General features: G+C 39.7%; 1 protein-coding gene across 1 annotated transcript in view; it reads right to left on the bottom strand.

Moving 5' to 3' along the window:
• sspo (SCO-spondin) overlaps positions 1-19,546 on the bottom strand; it is a 97,124-nt gene that overhangs the window by 15,560 nt on the left and 62,018 nt on the right. Inside the window, 14 exon segments of the mRNA XM_008294493.1 lie at positions 127-222; positions 1,280-1,491; positions 7,170-7,216; positions 8,794-8,948; positions 9,036-9,163; positions 9,669-9,865; positions 10,315-10,453; positions 10,569-10,685; positions 12,353-12,514; positions 15,569-15,808; positions 15,903-15,949; positions 16,260-16,460; positions 17,605-17,656; positions 17,917-18,072. Coding sequence (XP_008292715.1) covers positions 127-222; positions 1,280-1,491; positions 7,170-7,216; positions 8,794-8,948; positions 9,036-9,163; positions 9,669-9,865; positions 10,315-10,453; positions 10,569-10,685; positions 12,353-12,514; positions 15,569-15,808; positions 15,903-15,949; positions 16,260-16,460; positions 17,605-17,656; positions 17,917-18,072 — 1,949 coding nt within the window.

Here is a 19,546-nt window from a genome sequence, read left to right on the forward strand (position 1 = left end):
ATGTATTTGGAATTGTCTCCCTTTGCTTATTAATAAACTTTAAAACAACAACAAAACAAAACAAAAAAAACTTCTAATGCACTATAAGACAGATGCTGATTTAGAGAATCAGCATCTGTATCTCACCTCATCACAGAACAGTGGAGGACACCTCAGCTGGCACTGTTTTCTCCCGTTCACACAGGTGCATGACAGACAGCCCTCCTCCCACTCCGATCCTGCCTGGCTCACACACACACACACACACAAAACACACACAACATTTACATTCACTTTATATTCAAACTTTTGAAATGCAGTAACTGTGTTGATGCCTTAACAGCCCATTACCCTGCATGCACTCTAGCATGAGCGCAGGTTTGAGAAAGTGTAACTGGTCGCAGCTCAGGATGTAATTATTCAGTAAATCCACTAAAACTCTGGCTGCACTGTTGAGCTTATTAGGTTATAATGGCATGTTATGATGCTGCAATTATAATAATGCATTACACAGACATTGGATCATTATCCATCAATAACAGTGCTCAGTTTTAGGAGCATCCGCTAAGTGGAAGTGCCTCTGCAGCTCACACTGAGCCATTTGGTTTAATACACATGAGATGGTTGATTAGAAAACCATAGAAGGTCTTTATGGGGATATTAGTCATCACCAGCTGACAGAAAAAGACAGGAAGAGTAGAGAAGGAGAAAGAAAAAGACAGATAGGAGGAATGACTGAAAAGCTGGGGTGGATGGAGCATTGGAAATGAAGAGGAAGACTGAGGGAGAATTGCGATGAAGAGAAAATGGATGGAAGGGATGAGAGATTACAAAAGAATACTGTGAAAAAGGGTATGAGAGAGTAAAGAAAGAAACAAAGAGAATGAAATAGAAAGACCTGAGGAAGAAGGATCAAGAGGAGAGGACCTGACCTCTTGTCAATGTATGATTAATTCTTATAATCCTATAATATCCCCTCCTTCATAAATAATTCCTGGCAGGCTTGCCCAGTTGCGGTCCGAGTACTGGCTTTCTACAGCACCTCCTGCATAATTGATGAGGCTGAGGGCTGGAGAGGCATTGTAGTGTAATGTGGCCCGTGGGGCTTGTCACTCATCTTCTAATAGGCCCTTCTTCATGAGTAAATAACACAATGGGAGTGAATGGGATGGAACGTAAACACCACATTCATGGTACGGTGCAGACACAGCCACAATGAGGCAGGCACTGTGGATACAAGCTGCCAAGTTTGCTGGGCAGCAGATGTCTGGTTATTTTGCGTGTAAGCTGGTGCGTGTACCTCCTGCAGGACGCCCTGGTCATGGCAGGGGCAGAGGGCGGGGATGACACACACACCCTCCAGGTTTCGGTAAAGCCCCTCCTGACAGACGCAGCCCTCGGTGGAGCGGCTGCAGTTGACAGGGGAGGAGGAGTAAATGTCCTGGCAGCTCCTCTCGCACAGTGGGGCCTCCTCCAGCATGCTCCTCCTCCACTGCTCCCCATCAGGACACTCTGCACAGGAGGAGGAAGAGGAGAGGGGAAAGCAGACATGTGACAGGTGGGTGGTCGGGTAGAGAGGGGGGAAAGTGGAAGGAATTGAAAGATGAATTAGAATGGGGATTGGGTAAAATGGACAGAAAATCAGAGCATGTGAAAGTGCACAGTGACATAAGGATGTGGTGTTTAAGGTTTAGGGTTGGGCTACTACAGGGGACCCCCAGCACCACCAAGCTGCCACTATTGGGCCCTGGACCAAAGCCCATAAAGTAGCCTGCTCTTGGGGTGTGGCTGACCCTGTGCTGTGATCCCAGCCTTCTAATCAGCTGAGATATACGAAGACTGCATTGTGCTCTGACTGAATCTTCTCTTATGGTAATTTTATTACTTTTGAGCTCTCATCTAAGCCATTATAAGTTCTGATCATACTCGTGTACCATGTTTTTTTCAGAACAATCTTTTCTATCCAGAGCTTCTATCATTTCATAGATCAACACTTCTAGAATTGTTCTATCAGTCCCTGTAGCAAAGCAAAAAGCATTTGATATTATGAAATTCTGGCAGTAGGGATATTCTTTCATAATTATTTAGAGGATATTTTTCAGGATCTGTGCTCTGACTTTTACACAGCTTCCTAACAAACTGCAAAATACAAAAAGACAAAAAAAAAGTCTATCTAATAAATTATTTTCATTTATCATTTATTTTTCCTTAAAAATGTATCTCACTTGCTGTGGCATTATTATATTGGTTTGTCTGTTATATACTGGTAAAATTTTGAATTTGTCTATTTTACTGAAATCATTGCTTCAAATATATAAAAAAATGTTGGTAAATCTTCCACTACTGTCACTGTAAGCTGCATTTGTTGTGCAAGATCCGAAAGCTTGAGGCATAGCAACGGTATCTAAGGACGGCAGGGCTTAACAAACAGTCAATTTACATCGTATTTGCTTTTAGCAGATGTTTTAGGTTCCACACTGATTAAGATTATTGTTCATATTAATACAAATATACATCATCAGTACAACATCACTCATCTCACTCACCACAGTCAGGGGCAGTGCAGGTTGTGGTGCGGTGGTTCAGGCCTACACATGCGGCCCCTCCATACTGGCTGGGCTGCAGGATCAATCTGGTGGAGGTCTGGTGTCCAGTACCACAGGTAGCTGAGCACGGACTCCACAGGGACCAACTGGACCACTGACAGTCCACTGGAGGGGTGTAAGAGAGTGTGAAATAAGAATGTTAACCAATATTTTGTTTTTACTGTTTTTTATCTGCAGCAGCAAAGCAGGAAGCAGAAGAAAACTTGAGCCTGAGCAATAGAATTATCCAAACAATGTCCACATTCATTTATATTAAATCCAGTCTAGGATATGAAGATCTTCCATCATTTGATATAATAATAATAGTTGCAGATTTTTATGTTAGCTGATATTTCATATGAAGAAATTATTTTGTAAAATGTCGGCAATAGAGATATATTTTCATATTTTTGTTGGCAAGATTGCTGGAAATCTGGTAAAAATATAAAATCAGATAAAACTATTACTTTGTGAACAGTCAAAGCAGAAACTTGTTGTCATTTAGAAACCAGATTACTGTTTGGCTTACAGGAAAAATTTATTTATTTATTTATTTTTTATCAGAAAGGGTTAATTCTGCTGTTTATTTTCATATCCTGTGACTAAAAACAAGTGTGCAATTAGAAAAAGAATCAAGATTAGAAACAACATTACTGTGTTTAATATAACGACATAACGTTATTACTACGGGTAGGTACAAAAACACATGTAATTCTCAACTCTGGTTCAACTTTGTCTGGTGGTATGACATGAATAGATCCCTGCATAGATGTTATATGTGTGTACATATACACGGATAACAAACCTAAATGTTAACATGTCGATGCAACGAGAAGTTAAAAAGTAATTCAAACAAAAGTAATGAGAGTGAAGATTGACACAGAGCTCTATCCAGGCTGTAACTGTGATTAAATCTGATGGAAATTTAAAATGGTTTTTCCTGGCAGATGCCAACAAGCGACTAATATTGCTGGAAAGGTCAAGTCATTCAGTGCAATTTGATATGTGCTACACTTGGCTGCAATACAGAGTTTGAGTGAAATTTAACTGAGAGGAAGAGTTGTGAATTTGGATGTAAAGTGTATCTGTCAGGCTCTAAGGTTTAACAGCAAAACTAACCCAAAATGATGCTGAAATTGAATATGTCAATCTGGATCTTATTCATATTTTAAGTTATTTATTGGTCATAGACATATTTCAGTCACTGAATCCTCTGCAGACAATTGGGAAACACAGACTCTGGTGAGTACAAAGTGATTTGAACCTCCTGCAGCTTCTTCAAAACATTTTTGAAAAAAATCCAAAACACTTCCTGATCAACTTTTATGTGTATTTACGATCTGCCAATTATATAGCACCTTTTATACAGATTAGTGCAGTTCAGAGGCTTTACGGACTACAAACTAATAAAACAGCTTAAATGTTAACAGAACACAATTTCAGACTAATGTCCATAAGAAATGTAAGCCATTTTCCATGTTTGGCTGTTTCCAGTCCAGAATTTGTTCCACATTTCTCAGCTGTTCTATGCATGTTAGAGAACAAGTAGCAAACGTGGGAAGACTGTTTGTGTCTGCACAGTAAGACAGCCACAAAGACTGTCAGGGGAGGGGGTTCTTGTTATTATGAATTTAGAGTTTTATCATGTCTTTAATTACCAGAATTCTACAGTGTGTTGGTCAGGGTGTTTGTCACATCATCACATCATCACTCATAAGTACATAAATTTCCATTGTTAATATATTTGGTCCCAATATACCTTTTCATGAGTCTTATGACACATATTATTGATGCAAATAAAAGATTCCTGATTGTATTTATAGATTAAAAAAAAAATAAAAATCACACCAATGTTGGAAAATACTTAAATATTCCCTTTAACTTCTGCTAAACACAGTTCTCTGGGAAAAGAATATTAACTACAACCCACCAGAAAGTTCCGAAACCAAAAGCAGGAGGAGGCAGGACGATGTCTAAATGCACTACTGATCAAATCAAACCCACATGAAACCACAGAGCTATTCACACATTCAAGTTTCATATGAGGATACGAGTGGTTGCACTTTGTGACACAGCACTCCCTGTGATCACTCAGCTCCTTCTCCACCGACGAGTTCAAGATGGCACTGCACGCTCATGTTTAAACTAAAGACATTTCTGGAAAGTCGTCCATTAAGATATTCCCAAAGCCCGAATGCTGTCGCTCTTGGTGTAATTCTAGAAGGCTTTGAAGGAAGGGCTGCAATCAAACTGTTACAAATCCTGTTAGAGGCTGCCATTAAGACTATTACAGTTAGGCAGCTAAAATCGGAAACTCAATCATACAACGTTTGGTTTCAAGAAGTAATGGAAGCCTATGAGATGGAGCAAATAACACATTCTCACATTTATAGGGAGCATGTGTGTTTGAAATTTGGTTTGTTCACTGTGTTTTGATGTCGTTGATTTGTTTTTTTTAGCATGCATTTTTAATGTTTTATACAGATATGAAGGCAATTGTAAACCAGATAAAGAAAAGAGACAAGTGTATTGCACTGATGGCAAAACTGAAATAGAGCTCATGAATAAAGTTAAAAAGGAAGAAATTGCATGTTTATGATACAGAAACTCACAAGGGGTTTAAAAAAAAAAACACGTTTTCACACGTGATGGAAATCAGGGTTGCTATAAGAAGAAGGAAAACAATGTCTGCAACAGAACACAATGACAAATGAGCCAAATGAAGGAGCTCCTCAACCCATGTCGTGGGTGAGGAAGATGGAGTAGGTGATACTACTTTACAAACTACACCGAAGGAACTCGGGTACAACAGACTGAATGAGTAAAGTGGACAAAGTGTCGCAGCCGAATCAGCACTACAGTCAACAGCAACATGACTGAAATGGTCTTGCAGTGGACTAACAAGAAGGGTGAACGGACTGACCCGGGCTGACAGAGCAGATTTGGATTTATGGTGTACCTGAAGAGACAGATGGTAACAACAACTCTAGTTTCCTTGAACCCTCCACCTAACATGAAAATCAAATGAAACCCACCAAACCCACAGGCCGAACCCTGGTAAATCATTCGCCTTTGATTCCGCAAATTATGTTTGGTATCTTTACGTGAACCTTCTGAAACATTTTCTGAACTATTGAAGATTTGGGATATTTTTGGGTAAATATGAAGGAGATTAACTAAATGTTCAGAGAACAGAGTTTTACATTAAATTGTACTCCAACAGCACTGTAGGACATTTTTCATCTGAAATTAAATCTTGACACGTACCGATACCCAAGAAAGACTTCACATTACTAAAGATTAATTATAGCCTCTTTCTGAACAAAATACATTTGGATATCTGGAGCTGGAACTCCAACCCTTACCCAAGTCTTAGCCAGACAACTGAATTGAAGATTTCCTACAGTTTAAAACGAGAACAGGCCCTGGAAAAGCAAGACTTTTATTTACTTTACTTTTATGACATTAATATTTGATCAAGCTGATGAATGACCCTTTACTGAAAGTCATTAAATAGTTTCGGTATTCAGAATGTATAAAGGCTTCGTGACAAAAACATCTCATTCTATAATGTATGAATATGAAATGGAACAGCTATTGTGACTTTCAATGATGTGCATCTAGTCACATTCATGGCCAGAATATACATGGTGGCATCTGACTACATACTGTATTACCTCAGAGCAGAAAGCAGGAGGATTCAAATTGCTGGAGGGCATGTAGCAGCCCGGATATCAATCACTGACATATATTTATATATATTTATATCCAAATCCAGTTTTACATCTCTGGGCAGAAATGCACAAAATATTGGGAGGCATTGTTCATACAAAAATATATTTTCAGTTTTCTCTTTTATTGCATTGAAAGTCAATGTTATTTGTGGGCATTACAAATATTTATTTGGTGTTGTGATATTTGCTTGTGAAGAAACCCTCACGAAACAGTGATCGCTTCCTGATTGCACACAACAGAGGAGTGGACAGATACACGTAATGAAAAAAAACATAGCAATTCTTGACTCAACATGGAAATGAACAGATTTGCTGAGTTATAGCCAAAATGGATTTCCTATGTACAGCAGTCACAGCTATACTTAATTATATTGACAAATAAATAGGTACTCTGTTGCTATGCCTTTGTTTATTTGTTTGTTTTTACAATCTGCTTAATCTCCTATCAGTTTCTTTGTTTAAAAACTTACATAACTTACTGGATTGTCTTCCAAACCTCTCTTTTTGGAATGTATAGTTATTGAAAATTTCACAAGACACATATTGTCGAAAAAATGGATAATAGGAGAAGGTTGTTTGCTGTTCGTTGGTTTTTAATGCTTTTTGTAACTGCAAGGATACTGGAAAGAAGTTCTAAAAGTTAAATAGAGAATTTAAAGAAAAGAAAAAAAACAAACAAGTCATGGTCTTTGTAGGCTATGATTGTTGTGACTGTTGCTTAGTTATCTGAGCCAACTGTTGCAGCAGCTGTTGCTAACTATAGATAGGTTGACATATCTATCAACAGTTCATCTAAACATCATTGTTGCTGTTGCGTTCATTGCTAAAGGACAGAGTGCAAGAAATGCAGCTGTGACAGGGCATCACTCACCATCACAGCGCTCTGAGGTGCAGTTGAACACTCCACCTTGGCACACACTGGAGAGAGTTTAAAAAAAAAAAAGAGAGAGAGAGAAAGAGTCAAGTGAGTAAATTAAGATGAGGGGAAAATAGGTTATTATATTATTGAAGACTGAGACACCAAACCAATGACCATGTCACACATAAGAGCCTATCAGATGATGTTAAATGAGTATCAAACCACTGGAAGAAAGATGAAATGACTTACAGCATGTCTGCTGCATACCAGACTATCTATTACAGGAGACATCACGGTACCACACTGGACAGTTATTCACTACATTGTTTGACTGAGACAATACAAATTGAAGCCTTATGATGCTCCAGAGTCATTTTCAAAAATGAGACGTGATGAGAGCAGCGTTTTGAAAATATTATGGGCAAACTATTTGTTACATTTATTATAAATAACTCAAACGGTGATCATTGGTACTGCTTGTCGTCATGTTTCTTAAAGAGAAACATGAGAGAGAGAGAGTTTCCATAAACCTCTGTTCATAGTCATGCAAAGACAGCTTTCCCTTTTTCTAAACTGAAATGTAAACAAGTAGGGTTTTTCTTTTTTTTTTGCATAAACTGGTTTTAAGTCTTTTATGATGTTTGGAATGTCCATAATCAAGCCAGTTTTAGGTATGAGGACTTCTTAGATCAAACATGATGTACTAACAGCCTATCTAAACAATCACAGTGAAGTGTAAAGTCATCTATGTGCATTAGCAACAATGCATGCTGCATCCTTTATTCATAAAATTAATAAACTGGATTACTGACTGTACATTAGAAATACAAATACATAACATACACGCAGTTATTTCTCTCAAAAATATGCAAAGGAATAATTTAAGTGCCAGTATAAACTGACAAAAATGGATCAGCGAACGCTCTTAATATTGTAGAATCCAGCCATACGTGTTACAAGCAAGTACTATTGAATAATGAAAGAGAAGAAGATTATTATTCTATATAATGTAAAATGATATAGAAAGCCTGTGCAAGTTAACAGGACTGGTTCTTGAGGTTTGTTGCTTATGAAACCCTGGAAGTATAAATCTGTGTTTTTCAGACCATCATCGATACACTGCAGTGTCAAGATGGAAATAATCAGCCATGGTGGTCACTGTTTATTTTGCTCATGATGTGTTTTCTAGCATAAAAACACCTTATAGACGAGGTGAAAACCTTGATTTCCACCAGTTGAGGGCTTTTTAAGGAAGACAGACACTGTTAGAATGTTCTTGATAAAGGAAGGATGAATACCTAAATTAAGAGGCAGGAAAGGACATCTACTGTAAAAAATAGGCACTGCGGTTCAAAAAAAAAAGAAAAAAAGACATCACCTCATCTCAACCGATAAATCCACTGTTACCTCCCAAATGCAAAGTACGACTGGTGTGCGAGAGGCCCAGGTCCAGCCTGGCATTTACGTTCACTAAAGACTTTCCTTCATGGACCATAACCTTCAGGGCTCTTAGTTAAAGGACAGTTAAAGCTACTTCAGTAGACCAGATCCAGACACTAAAGGTTTAACTATATACAACAAGACTCTGCTGGTTAAATCCTCAAATGAACGGATGAAACCATGTGTGGTGTATTACCATGTGTTGCAGAGGTGCTGAATGGCCGTTCCAGGTGGCAGCAGTGATTCTGTGAAATCCTCAGTAGTGACATTCCAGCTTTGGTAATCAGTCGGCAAAGAGAGCGGTGAGCAGGGACAGTCAGCAGGATACACACAGGAGCCTCGATACAACACCTTTAAAGGACACAATGGGACTGTTAAGAGTCAGATTTTACACACACACATGCACACACACAGACATAAAAACAGAGGTGTGCAAACCTGTCCGGAAGGGCATGTGCACCCAGGCGTACAGGGTCCCGGTAAACACTGAGTGTGTGGCCACAGGTCCTCGCAGGTATATGGACAGGAAGCTGAGCAGCCACTGAACACCTGTGTGCTGGCACACTCTGCAACACATAAACAAATAAACATGCGACAAATGACTTCCTCTCTCATATATCGATCAATACACAGACATGTGTGTTATGTCTTTATCAGTACCTTACAGGTTATGGCACAGTTACATTGAGATTGTGACTAAAATGTGTTACATTTACAGCTTTCGACGTGTGTGTTTGTGTTACCAGGCAGGCAGCTGTTGGTGTTACAGACAGTGTGTTGCTCAAGTGGTCCAACACAGGCTGTCCCACCAGGCTCCGGCTCTTGAAGGACTGTCTTGTTCCGCATCGACACGCCGCCGCCACACGAGGCACTGCACTCACTCCAGGCTGACCACTCACTCAACAAACAACCCGCTACAGAGCGAGAGAGAGAGTACAGATATTGTAGACTGATAAACCACAACAAATAAAAAACAAGCTTTTTAAACACTACTGTATGTAAATGTATTAGGATATCTGAATTTCAGGGACATTCTCAATTGTGCATATGGGTGTTTGTTTCATCTCAGACCTGGACATGATGGCAGATCACAGCTTTCTGTCTGCGTGGTTTCAGCACAGGAAGGACCGCCCTCTGTGTCCTGGCAGTGGCGTGTCCTTGTTCTCTGGCCATGTCCACATGAAACTGAGCAGGAGCTCCATGGGCTCCAGGGTTCATAAACTGGGCAGGGCAGTTTGGTGCACACCAGAGTACCATTCTCACACACACTGCAGATGGGGGATGTTTGGAGAGGGGAGACAAAAACTTTAGCTCATGCTTAGTGGAAAAGTAAGGTAAAAGAAACTGTTGTGAGCGCTTAGGTCATCAATTATTTCCATGTTAAATTACACGTTTGTTTATGCGTTTTTGTTTTTGGAGAACTATTTCATTTTTGTGGACTGACTTTTAACTAGTTTGTGCTTCCCTTTTGAGAACCTAAATGAACTCTGCTCTTCTCCACAATGCATACAATACTAAATATACGAATGACTCAGCAAAGTGTTCTGTGTTTTTTAAGTTTAAGAATTAGAGCAATTTTCCACAACAAACTCTACAATATAACAGATCAGAATAGGCTATGACGTCTGCTATAAGGTCTGCCCTTAATGTGAGACATTCTCTTTTGATGTGACAGTTCAATTTGGACGAGCTTTTCCTCAAACTCAAATGTTCTCACCAGGTGTTACAGTCAACAGTGAGCTCCTCTTTAGGTGTGAACTCCAGCGTCCCGTTGCCTGATGGGATACCACAACGACACTCTGTCACTGGCACACAGTGACTGTCCTGCAACAACTGGCCTTCTGGACACCGACAACCTGACAATAAAGAAAAACAGAAAAGAGAAAAAGAAAAACTGAGAAACTTTGTACTGTGCTGGCTGATCCAGGAATCCAAGTATTTTGATGAGAAGAAACTACTGCTATTGTTTACCTGGGTGACAGGCTCCTTGGAGGCACTGCACATGCTCCCATAAGTCAGTGCAACTGCGAGGACACTGATTGGCACAGCTCTCTTGGTAGGTCCGCCCCCTATCCTCACAGCGCTCACCTAGGAAACACTGAAATTCATCAGTCACCCTTCATAAATAAAGATATAAGCTCTCTGCATGTGCTTGATTAATATTTTACTCTGTGATAGACAGGGCGATGCCACCAGAGACAGCAGTGAACAGAAAAAGAGACATTTCAAAAGTTCTGGGAAAATTTGTGATTGATGGTTCTTATCACATCATTACAAGCTGCAAACAATCTAAGCATCAAGGAAAGCTTTAGGATTTACCTTTACTGTCACTGCGGCTTAAACAATGATACGGCTAATTTATGGATTTTTACAATTTTTACGAATTTCAATTGAGACAAAAGTGACATTGAGAGCGACAACGAAAGAGAGACTGAGGAAATGTGTGACGAAGGAATTCTAAGGCTGTTCAATTCCGACACTGAAGAAGACGACTTGAGTGGTTTCAGTGCGCAGGAGGAAGATGAAGATAGCGATCAATGAATTTTCCTGGTAGGCTACTGTATTTTTTATTTTTGTAACCAGCCGTGTTACAGGCACTGTTCAGAAAAAAGCTTTTACGATATTTATTTGTGTATGTTACCAGTATGTATTTAATTAAAAGTAAAAAAAAAAAAAAAAAACCTTTCTGTGTAACATCCTTCTGTGTAAATATTTCATGTTGCAACGTGGACAGCTGTGGCTTCAAGACAAGTGCGGTCTATATATGTACATTTTTTTTTTCTTTTTAAAGTTGGTGAGTTGGTGCAGCTTATATTCAGATGCGCTCAATTATGGTGCTTAAAAATACAATACAGTACAGTACTGTGACAAGATATTTTGTTCCTCTTGATTTCTTCTACTTTTGTATAAAATCATCCATCACAACATTAAAACCACTGATGGCTGCCTTCCAGTACCTAAACACACGATATGGCCATATTAACAAGGTAACAAGTTAGATTTTCATCAGAAGTGGTCTTGAAAGCAAACAGGAGGAACTTCACGTACGTATACGGTAAAGCACACTCAATCTTAGTGGTACTCAAAGTGCTTTACAATGTTTTCACACACCAATGGTCGCAGAGCTGCCATGAAAGGTGCTCTCTTTCACCAGTGGGAGCAATTTTAGGTTCAGCGTCTTGTCCATAATTCGGTATGAGGCTAAACTGCCAAGCTTGCTGTTAGTCGACAACCTGCTGTACCGTCTGATTCACAGCCAACACATACAGCCATATCAGTATCATTACTTTCTTTTCAGCCCGGGTCAAATAAACTAATTAATAAAAGAAATTCATTGACTCAGGTGTCTTTATCTGTAGTCATTTTCTGATCTTGAGCAATTTCTTGCCCACAATACGATGAGATGGTTTACATTCATGTGTTTATGTAAAACTTAGATAAACAACGGTAGTTCAGCAACGCTTTTGTTCAAGTGTTGACACATCTAATTTTATTTGTACTACAAATCTATATCAGTTACAAAGGGGTATGTTTGTATGTATATATATATTTCTGTAGGTCTTTTAAACAAAAAGGATATCAAGTGAAGTATTGAGGATTTAACTGTTCTAAAGGGACAAGGCAGAATTAATTCCAACAACTGCTGGAACTGTGAACTGAAAAGTGCACTTGATGTCAAATTCTCTCCAAATTTGCTGAGTTGGAATGCAAATACTAAAAAGTCTAGGTAAGTTTAAAACAAAGAGTAATAGTACCTGGACAGAGTCCTGTGTTGCAGCTCTGGCTCTGTGTCTGTTGGCTCCGACAGTGGCGTCCTGCAGGAGAAGCCAGAGGCCATCTGTAGCGCTGCCTGACTCCACCGCTGCACGGCTCTGCACATGCTGTCCAGGTGCTCCACAGACTCCACTGACACAGATCTAGAAAAGCAGAGTGATTATCATAACTACTACACCTTATCTCTGCTCTCATCCTAATTATAATTGACTGTAATTATCACAATGACTGCTGTAATAGCTGTAATTGTTGCAAGACTCATTATCATCAATAATGATAAAGTGTTTGTGTTTACGGACCTTTGTACAACCATACTTGAGCTACTGAGATATCTAATTTATACATTAGAAACACATTTTTAGATTCTTGTATTCAGAGTTTCCCAGTGTTTCAGAGTAAATGAAACCATTGTATACTCTCACCTCGCAGTTCTTAGATGTCTGAACTCACTCTGATGATGTACAGGACTATTTGAAATGCAAGTCAAACCTAAGGTCCACTGGGCATGACACACTCAGAGCTATTCCCTTCCATATCTACAGTAACGGTAAGGGCCAGACAAAAATGGAGGGATGACAGTGTTAAGTTCAGAATGAATCATTCATTGCACACACACATACACACACACACACACACACAGGCACACACACAAAACCAAATCCAATCAACCTTGTGTGTCCCCACAGACACGGACATTTAACCCATTCTGTACAATCCTTTTTCCAGCTTTACTCCTTTGGGGAATGCTCAGAAAGAGGTAGCAGGGATGCACAATATCATTTTTCACTGTGATTACAAGTGCTTAATTACCTACTGATGATAAGTATTAATCTGCACTGCCAGCAGCGAAGTGACACAATAAATACGTACAGAAAAACCCATGAATTCCTGAGACCACACTTGAGATTTTTCTTACAGTCTTTCCTGTTGTAAAAGGATGCCAAACCATACAAATTCACTTAATATCATTCAGTTTTTGCTGATTATCTAAACCATTAAATAAATACCTGTACAGAAAACAGAAAAAAATGTTTGGTCTTTTCATATTGCACTGCAGTGTTCCCCACTGAATTAGATTTCAACGTTTCTAACATGTAGCTGCTGACACTGTGAAGTACATACAGGGGTGATTAGGTTACTGTAATTAGCCATTAAGTGTCAGTGAAGTGTATATAGGTGTCCAAATGTTGTGTAAAGGAAAGGGAAATAAAGATCAGCTTCATGCAACGCTACAGTTATGTCTATCTGCCTCTCCTCATTACTACAGAGTTTTTCTGAACAGTAAGGGCTTGTTACCAGCTATGAGCCAGGCGACAGTAATGACATTTAAGCCCTGATGCTATTCCACTGCACACACAACTGGGCTGTTATTGTTTGTATACTACTTTATTGTCTCCTGAGAGTCTATGGACATGTTTCATTTATGTGCCGTAGATCAGAATTTACGTATTCCATGCATGCACACTTGTGTTGAGCATACTGCCCTTGTAACATTGTGGTCATGCTGGCACAATTTTGGGCTGCAGACATTAGCAGAAGAGTTTGTGTGGACTCTAACAGGCTTAGACGGATGGTAAAATTTACGGCAATTGTGTACTATTAGATGCAGAAAGTACTATTGGTACTGGCTGAAAACCAGTAGTGTGGTTACCACGGCAAGGCCAGCGTTATAATTTCTGCCTTTCCATGTCCACAAATATGGGATTTTCTATGACAGTCCATGTGATATACATTTCATTGTTTGCCAATACAAGGGCAGTTGTGAACATCCATCCATTATCTATACACCGCTTAATCCTCAATAGGGTCGCGGGGGGGCTGGAGCCTATCCCAGTTGACTCAGGGCGAAGGCAGGGGACACCCTGGACAGGTCACCAGTCTATCGCAGGGCCACACATAGAGACAGACAAGCAAGCACACTCACATTCACACCTATGGACAATTTAGAATCACCAATTAACCTCAACAAGTTTTTGGACTGTGTGGGAGGAAGCCGGAGAATCCGGAGAGAACCCACGCTGCACGGGGAGAACATGCAAACTCCACGCAGAAAGATTCTGGTGCCCCCACCGGGACGCGAATCGGCAACCTTCTTGCTGCCACCCTGCAGCCAGTTGTGAACATGCTTACAGAAAACACAGCTGCTGATCTACGGTACATGTATCCAACAGAGCCTCCCCTAATTGACTCCAATGGACTAAAAAGTAGTTTAATAATAACAACTACTCGTCTGTGCTGTTTGTGGCTGTCAAACGAGTGTAATTAAGGCTTAACACAGCTTTTTAGATGCTTGAGAATAACATATTTGAAGTGTTAGGTCTCTCGGATCACCAGGACAATGTTGTGTTATAAACATCGATTGACTAACTTGTCAGATACATCAGTTTTAAACACATTTGTGCAAAGGCATTCATGATGCTAACCATTCGTGAACTCCAAATTTCTGTGGGGACAAGTCGTCAAAAATCATTCCTCCCACACATGTTTTGATTCAGACTGTGCAACGGGTTATCTTATTCACAGACCGGTCTGTTGTCAGTGTGTCTATGTGTGCATGAGAGAGTGAGAAAGGGGAAGGGGGACATAGCTCTACAATCAAACAAGATTTTACCCATTTTAAATAATAATAATTAAAAAAAGAAAATCAATATGTGTCGTTTAATTTTGTTATTGAGGCTGATCTCCATGAATAAATCAATATATGAGAAACACTGAAGTGTGTCACAATGAACTGATACATTGTGTCTTAACTTTTTATTTCTAATGTAATGCTCTTTGGAGTTGTCCTGTTGTTGGACAGAACTATAAAAAAAAAACATGCTTTGTCTTGTACTTCACCCATATTGCAAAACAAAATGACCACCTCTCGAGAGAAAACCATACTAGAGTCATTTCGACACCATTGTCACCCTCTCATCCAATCTGGGATTCATTCCTTCCATGGTGTCATGCCTGTCAAACTCTGACTTGTTCACTGACTTTCTGAATACAATCTTTTAAAGGGAGCAAATCGTCGAGCTGCTGCAGCATGCCGAGGGCGACTCGGGTGAAGAAAAATGGTCCAATTCATTACTTTTCCTTTCTGTGACGTAAAAGAAGGAACTGGAGCTTGACAAAGACAAACTGAGGAGCTGACTTCACCTCTGCACTAAGATAAGAGTGATTAGCTCAATGTCCTCTTGGACAAACACCATTACCTCTGCAAATGTTAGCATCTGGACAGAGCCTCTCCTCCACCAGCGGTCCTGGACATTGGCTCTCTTCCTCTCCAGTGATAGGAAGACCAGAATCCAGGTCCAAACAGGCCCGGAAGCGCCTCTGGATTGAGAACATTTTTGTGCCACGGATAAGCCCTGCTGCCGAAGTGTCGTGCTGCACGGAGGAAGAGGGTACACATGGAGAACAGGGGGTCCACTCTGACCACTCGCTGAGGATGACTAAAAAACCACAAGGAAAGTCGCAGAGTAATAAGGTGAAGGAGTTATTCAGGGAAGAGCTCTTTTTATTATTCTTATTATTCTGCTTTCCTACCTTCACACTCTCTCATGTCACACTGCAAAGTTCCATCATGGCAAAGGCTGGAGGACAGAAAAGGAAACAAACAGATAATCATAACAATATGTCCAACTGAGTCAGAAATCCCACACAAAGTAAAAGACAAAGAGATACAAACAAGTAGAGTACAAAAGCAGAAACAGCGGAGAATGATTAAGACGCAGCAGATACAGTTCTTTATATTGCATCTACCCTGTGTTCATGCAGTACTTGGCACAGTCGCTAACACCTATTATGCAAGCGCCGCTTAAAATTTCTGTCCAAAAATAACCAGAAAAACAGCTTTGTGTAACAAAGGACTGAAACAGAAATAATTAGTTTTTTACAGCTAACCAGGTACTGCAGCCTATGGTGACCGTGGCCCCCTGAGGGACAGTGACAGGTGTGGGTGGTTGTCCTGAAGCTTGGTGCTGCAGGTGGACGCAGCCACATTCCTCTGGAGGAACACAGCTACCATTCTGCTGCAGCAGGCCCTGGAATGGAGAACATAAAATTCATGAAAGAATAACTGGCACAGTTGGACATTTTTTTGTTCTGATTAATTTTTAACATAAAGGACACTTGAAAGCTTACGGTTCTTTTCATTTGTATCTATGAAGTGAAGTTGAGCAAATACATATACAAATACAATCCGAAATGTATACACATACAGCACAAAAGGCAAATATAGTTCACTTGTGTTGCACCTAACAATTGTTTTATCATTTAAATATTATGTGACACTTCACATAAATGCAATCCATATTCTTTAAATGAATGAATGGTAACTGCCATGTTCTACAACCAAGGTGATGTGCTTTTTGTTCCACATTTCATTATCACCCCTCCCAGCTGCAGCACGGGTGTATCATCAGTCTATCAGAGGATTTTCAGGTTTTTGCAATAAATCAAAGCTGGAAGTTCCCAAAGTGGGCCAAATAACATTATAAAATTGTCATCACAACTCACATCAAAGTGATGGATTAACAGAAATACACACAGCATATTTCACCTTCCAAATTTGTGCCAGCATATTTTTGCTCTTTTCTTCTTACTTTCTCTAAACTACAATGTTACCAGAAGAGTGCCTCAAAAAGTTTTTCAAATGCTAATGCACTTTTATGTTTTACATTTATATGCGTGCGAGTGCGGAGTTTGCATCAACTGTAGACTAATAATAATTACCCTTACATATGTATTCAGATTTGGAATTCAATAAAAAACTCAGAATGTGCATCAGGAGGTGTGATACAATGTGTGCCAATAAACAAGACATACCACAGCTATTAGCTTGTTTCACATCGTATGCTAAATTGATTAAATTGTTTGAATTACATTTGTCCTCTATGGCCAGCAGACAAGGCAAAGGTAACATGCCATTTACGTTTCCAGTATCAAGACTTGTGTTACCTGTCTTGTTAATTTTCTAAAACCGCAAACATGAACACAATTCTTCAGGTTTTAGATTGATAGATTGCTCCAATTAAAGTTTGTTTTATTGTGAATATAAAGGTCTGAATGAGCATACATACATAGATATTGTATGTATTATAGCGTGGAGTATAGAAAAGGACAAAATAAATAATAACGCTAATGTATTACACAAAACAATCTAGTGAAATTCACCTGTGGGCAGTAACACCCAGGCGTGCACTCCTGGACCCCTAAGCACAGATCTTCACGGCCCTGTAGTGTACACTGCTTCTCACAGGGTGCACCACAAGCCAAGTACACAAATGGGGCTTCACATACTACAAACAGGGCAAAAGACAACAGGTAATGTTATTCTTGGATAATATCAACATGCACTGAATTATGCATATACAAATGCTCACATGCACGCCATTAAATGTAAGAACTCAAGAGACATATTCTCACAAAATTAGACAACTTAAAGGGTATTTGTATTCCTATAGACCGATTTGGGAGCTACTTTGGTTGCTTAAGGGCATGAAAAGCAAAATAAGCAGCTCTTTAAGGAAAGAAATGTATACCAGGGGAGTGACCTTACCCTCACACTGACTGAGACTGCACGTCCTGCTCTGGGTTTCTACAGGAGTGCACTGTTGCCCCCTGGTGGCAGAGGACAGAGCTACACGGTAGCGCTGCTGCCGTTGAGACTCACAGGAGCACTGAGACCAAACACTCCACGCTGACATGGGACAGCCTGGAAAAGAAGATAAAGCATCCCATTAGGTTCTCTGCCTGTGTTTAAATAAACACTTAGTGTTATTTACAATTCACTTCAGCCTGTCACGCATCATTTAAACTTGTATATGTGTGAATCAGCGATTACATAGTTGGTCCTATTGCTATGCTAATCAGTGTACAAAATATCTATTTATAATCTAAACACTAGATTATCCTCTTTTACAACCAATATAAAGCTGTCTTAATCGTATACCAAACTCAAATACAGTAAAAGCAGAAACAAAAAATCTGTTGCCAACCATGATGATCTGATACCAAGTATTCCAAATATCCAGTAATGTAAACCATCACATTAATTGTTTGACAGGACAGTGTGAGGTTTACAAAAACAAACAAACAAACAAACAAACAAAAAACAGGCCCCACAATACAACCTAAAAGCAGCAAATGTCAGTACCCCTCTTATTACTGACATTCAAATCTTGGAGGTATGAGGTATGGAGGGTATCAGTGTTGGACAAATTTCTGGAGAAATGCTTTGCCATTCTTCACTGACAATTTTTTTCAGCCCTTCTTTGATGGACATGCTGTGTCGCTCTATCTTTCTCTCTAAAGTACCTCAAAGGTATTCTGTTGGATTAAAGGATTTTGGTATATCCACAGGCATTCATGATGCCATCTATAAATGCCATCTCCTCAACAGCTTTTGCACTCATGCGGCCCCATATCATCACACTCCCACCTTCATGCTCCACTGTCGGGGCTATGGAATTCATATTTGTAGTCCAAGCCAAGTCCACTCCAAACATGCTGGACCCCATGTAAGTTTGTCCTTTAGGAAAATTCTTTTTGCAGTTTGGTGCTTAGTATCACGCAAGGGTAGTTGTCTTGGATGCTCCATAGAGGTTGACATTATGAACTGTCCTTCACACAGTCTTAGCTGTCACAGAAAGTCTGATATCCCTTTATAACCCCTGCACCAAGTCCAAAGCATTTGCCCAACTGTGTTTCAGAGTCAGATTGATAAAGTAGCACACTTTAGAGGATGACCATTCAGTGGTACTATTGTTGCTTTATTCTTCTTGATTACTGCTGTAACTAACAATCTTCCTTCATCTTCTTACATATTTGTGAAGACTTAAAATTCCTTTGGCAATTCTTTTCCATGTGGAGCCATGGTGCAGACAGAGAGAGAGAGACACAGAGCACACAGGTCCAAAACTGAGAAATTTGGTGATTACAGCTCATTTTATAACCATGTTCATGCTATTATGCTAACTGGAAATCACAGCTGTAGTCTATTTTGTCTCAGTGAGCACACGTTTTGACCTTCTGGGTCAGTTATTTAATAGTATTAGTGTTGTTACAAGATGTAATATCACAACTTTGTAATTACGCGTCGGCATCTTTTTCTCATGAGATGTTTGGACCTTTTGTCAAACACACACGATATCACGTTGGGATCATAGACTGTATAAAAGATGGACGTA

This window comes from Stegastes partitus, unplaced genomic scaffold (assembly GCF_000690725.1).
Source record: "Stegastes partitus isolate 25-593 unplaced genomic scaffold, Stegastes_partitus-1.0.2 Scaffold967, whole genome shotgun sequence".
In the NCBI taxonomy this organism is placed as follows: Eukaryota; Metazoa; Chordata; class Actinopteri; family Pomacentridae; genus Stegastes; species Stegastes partitus.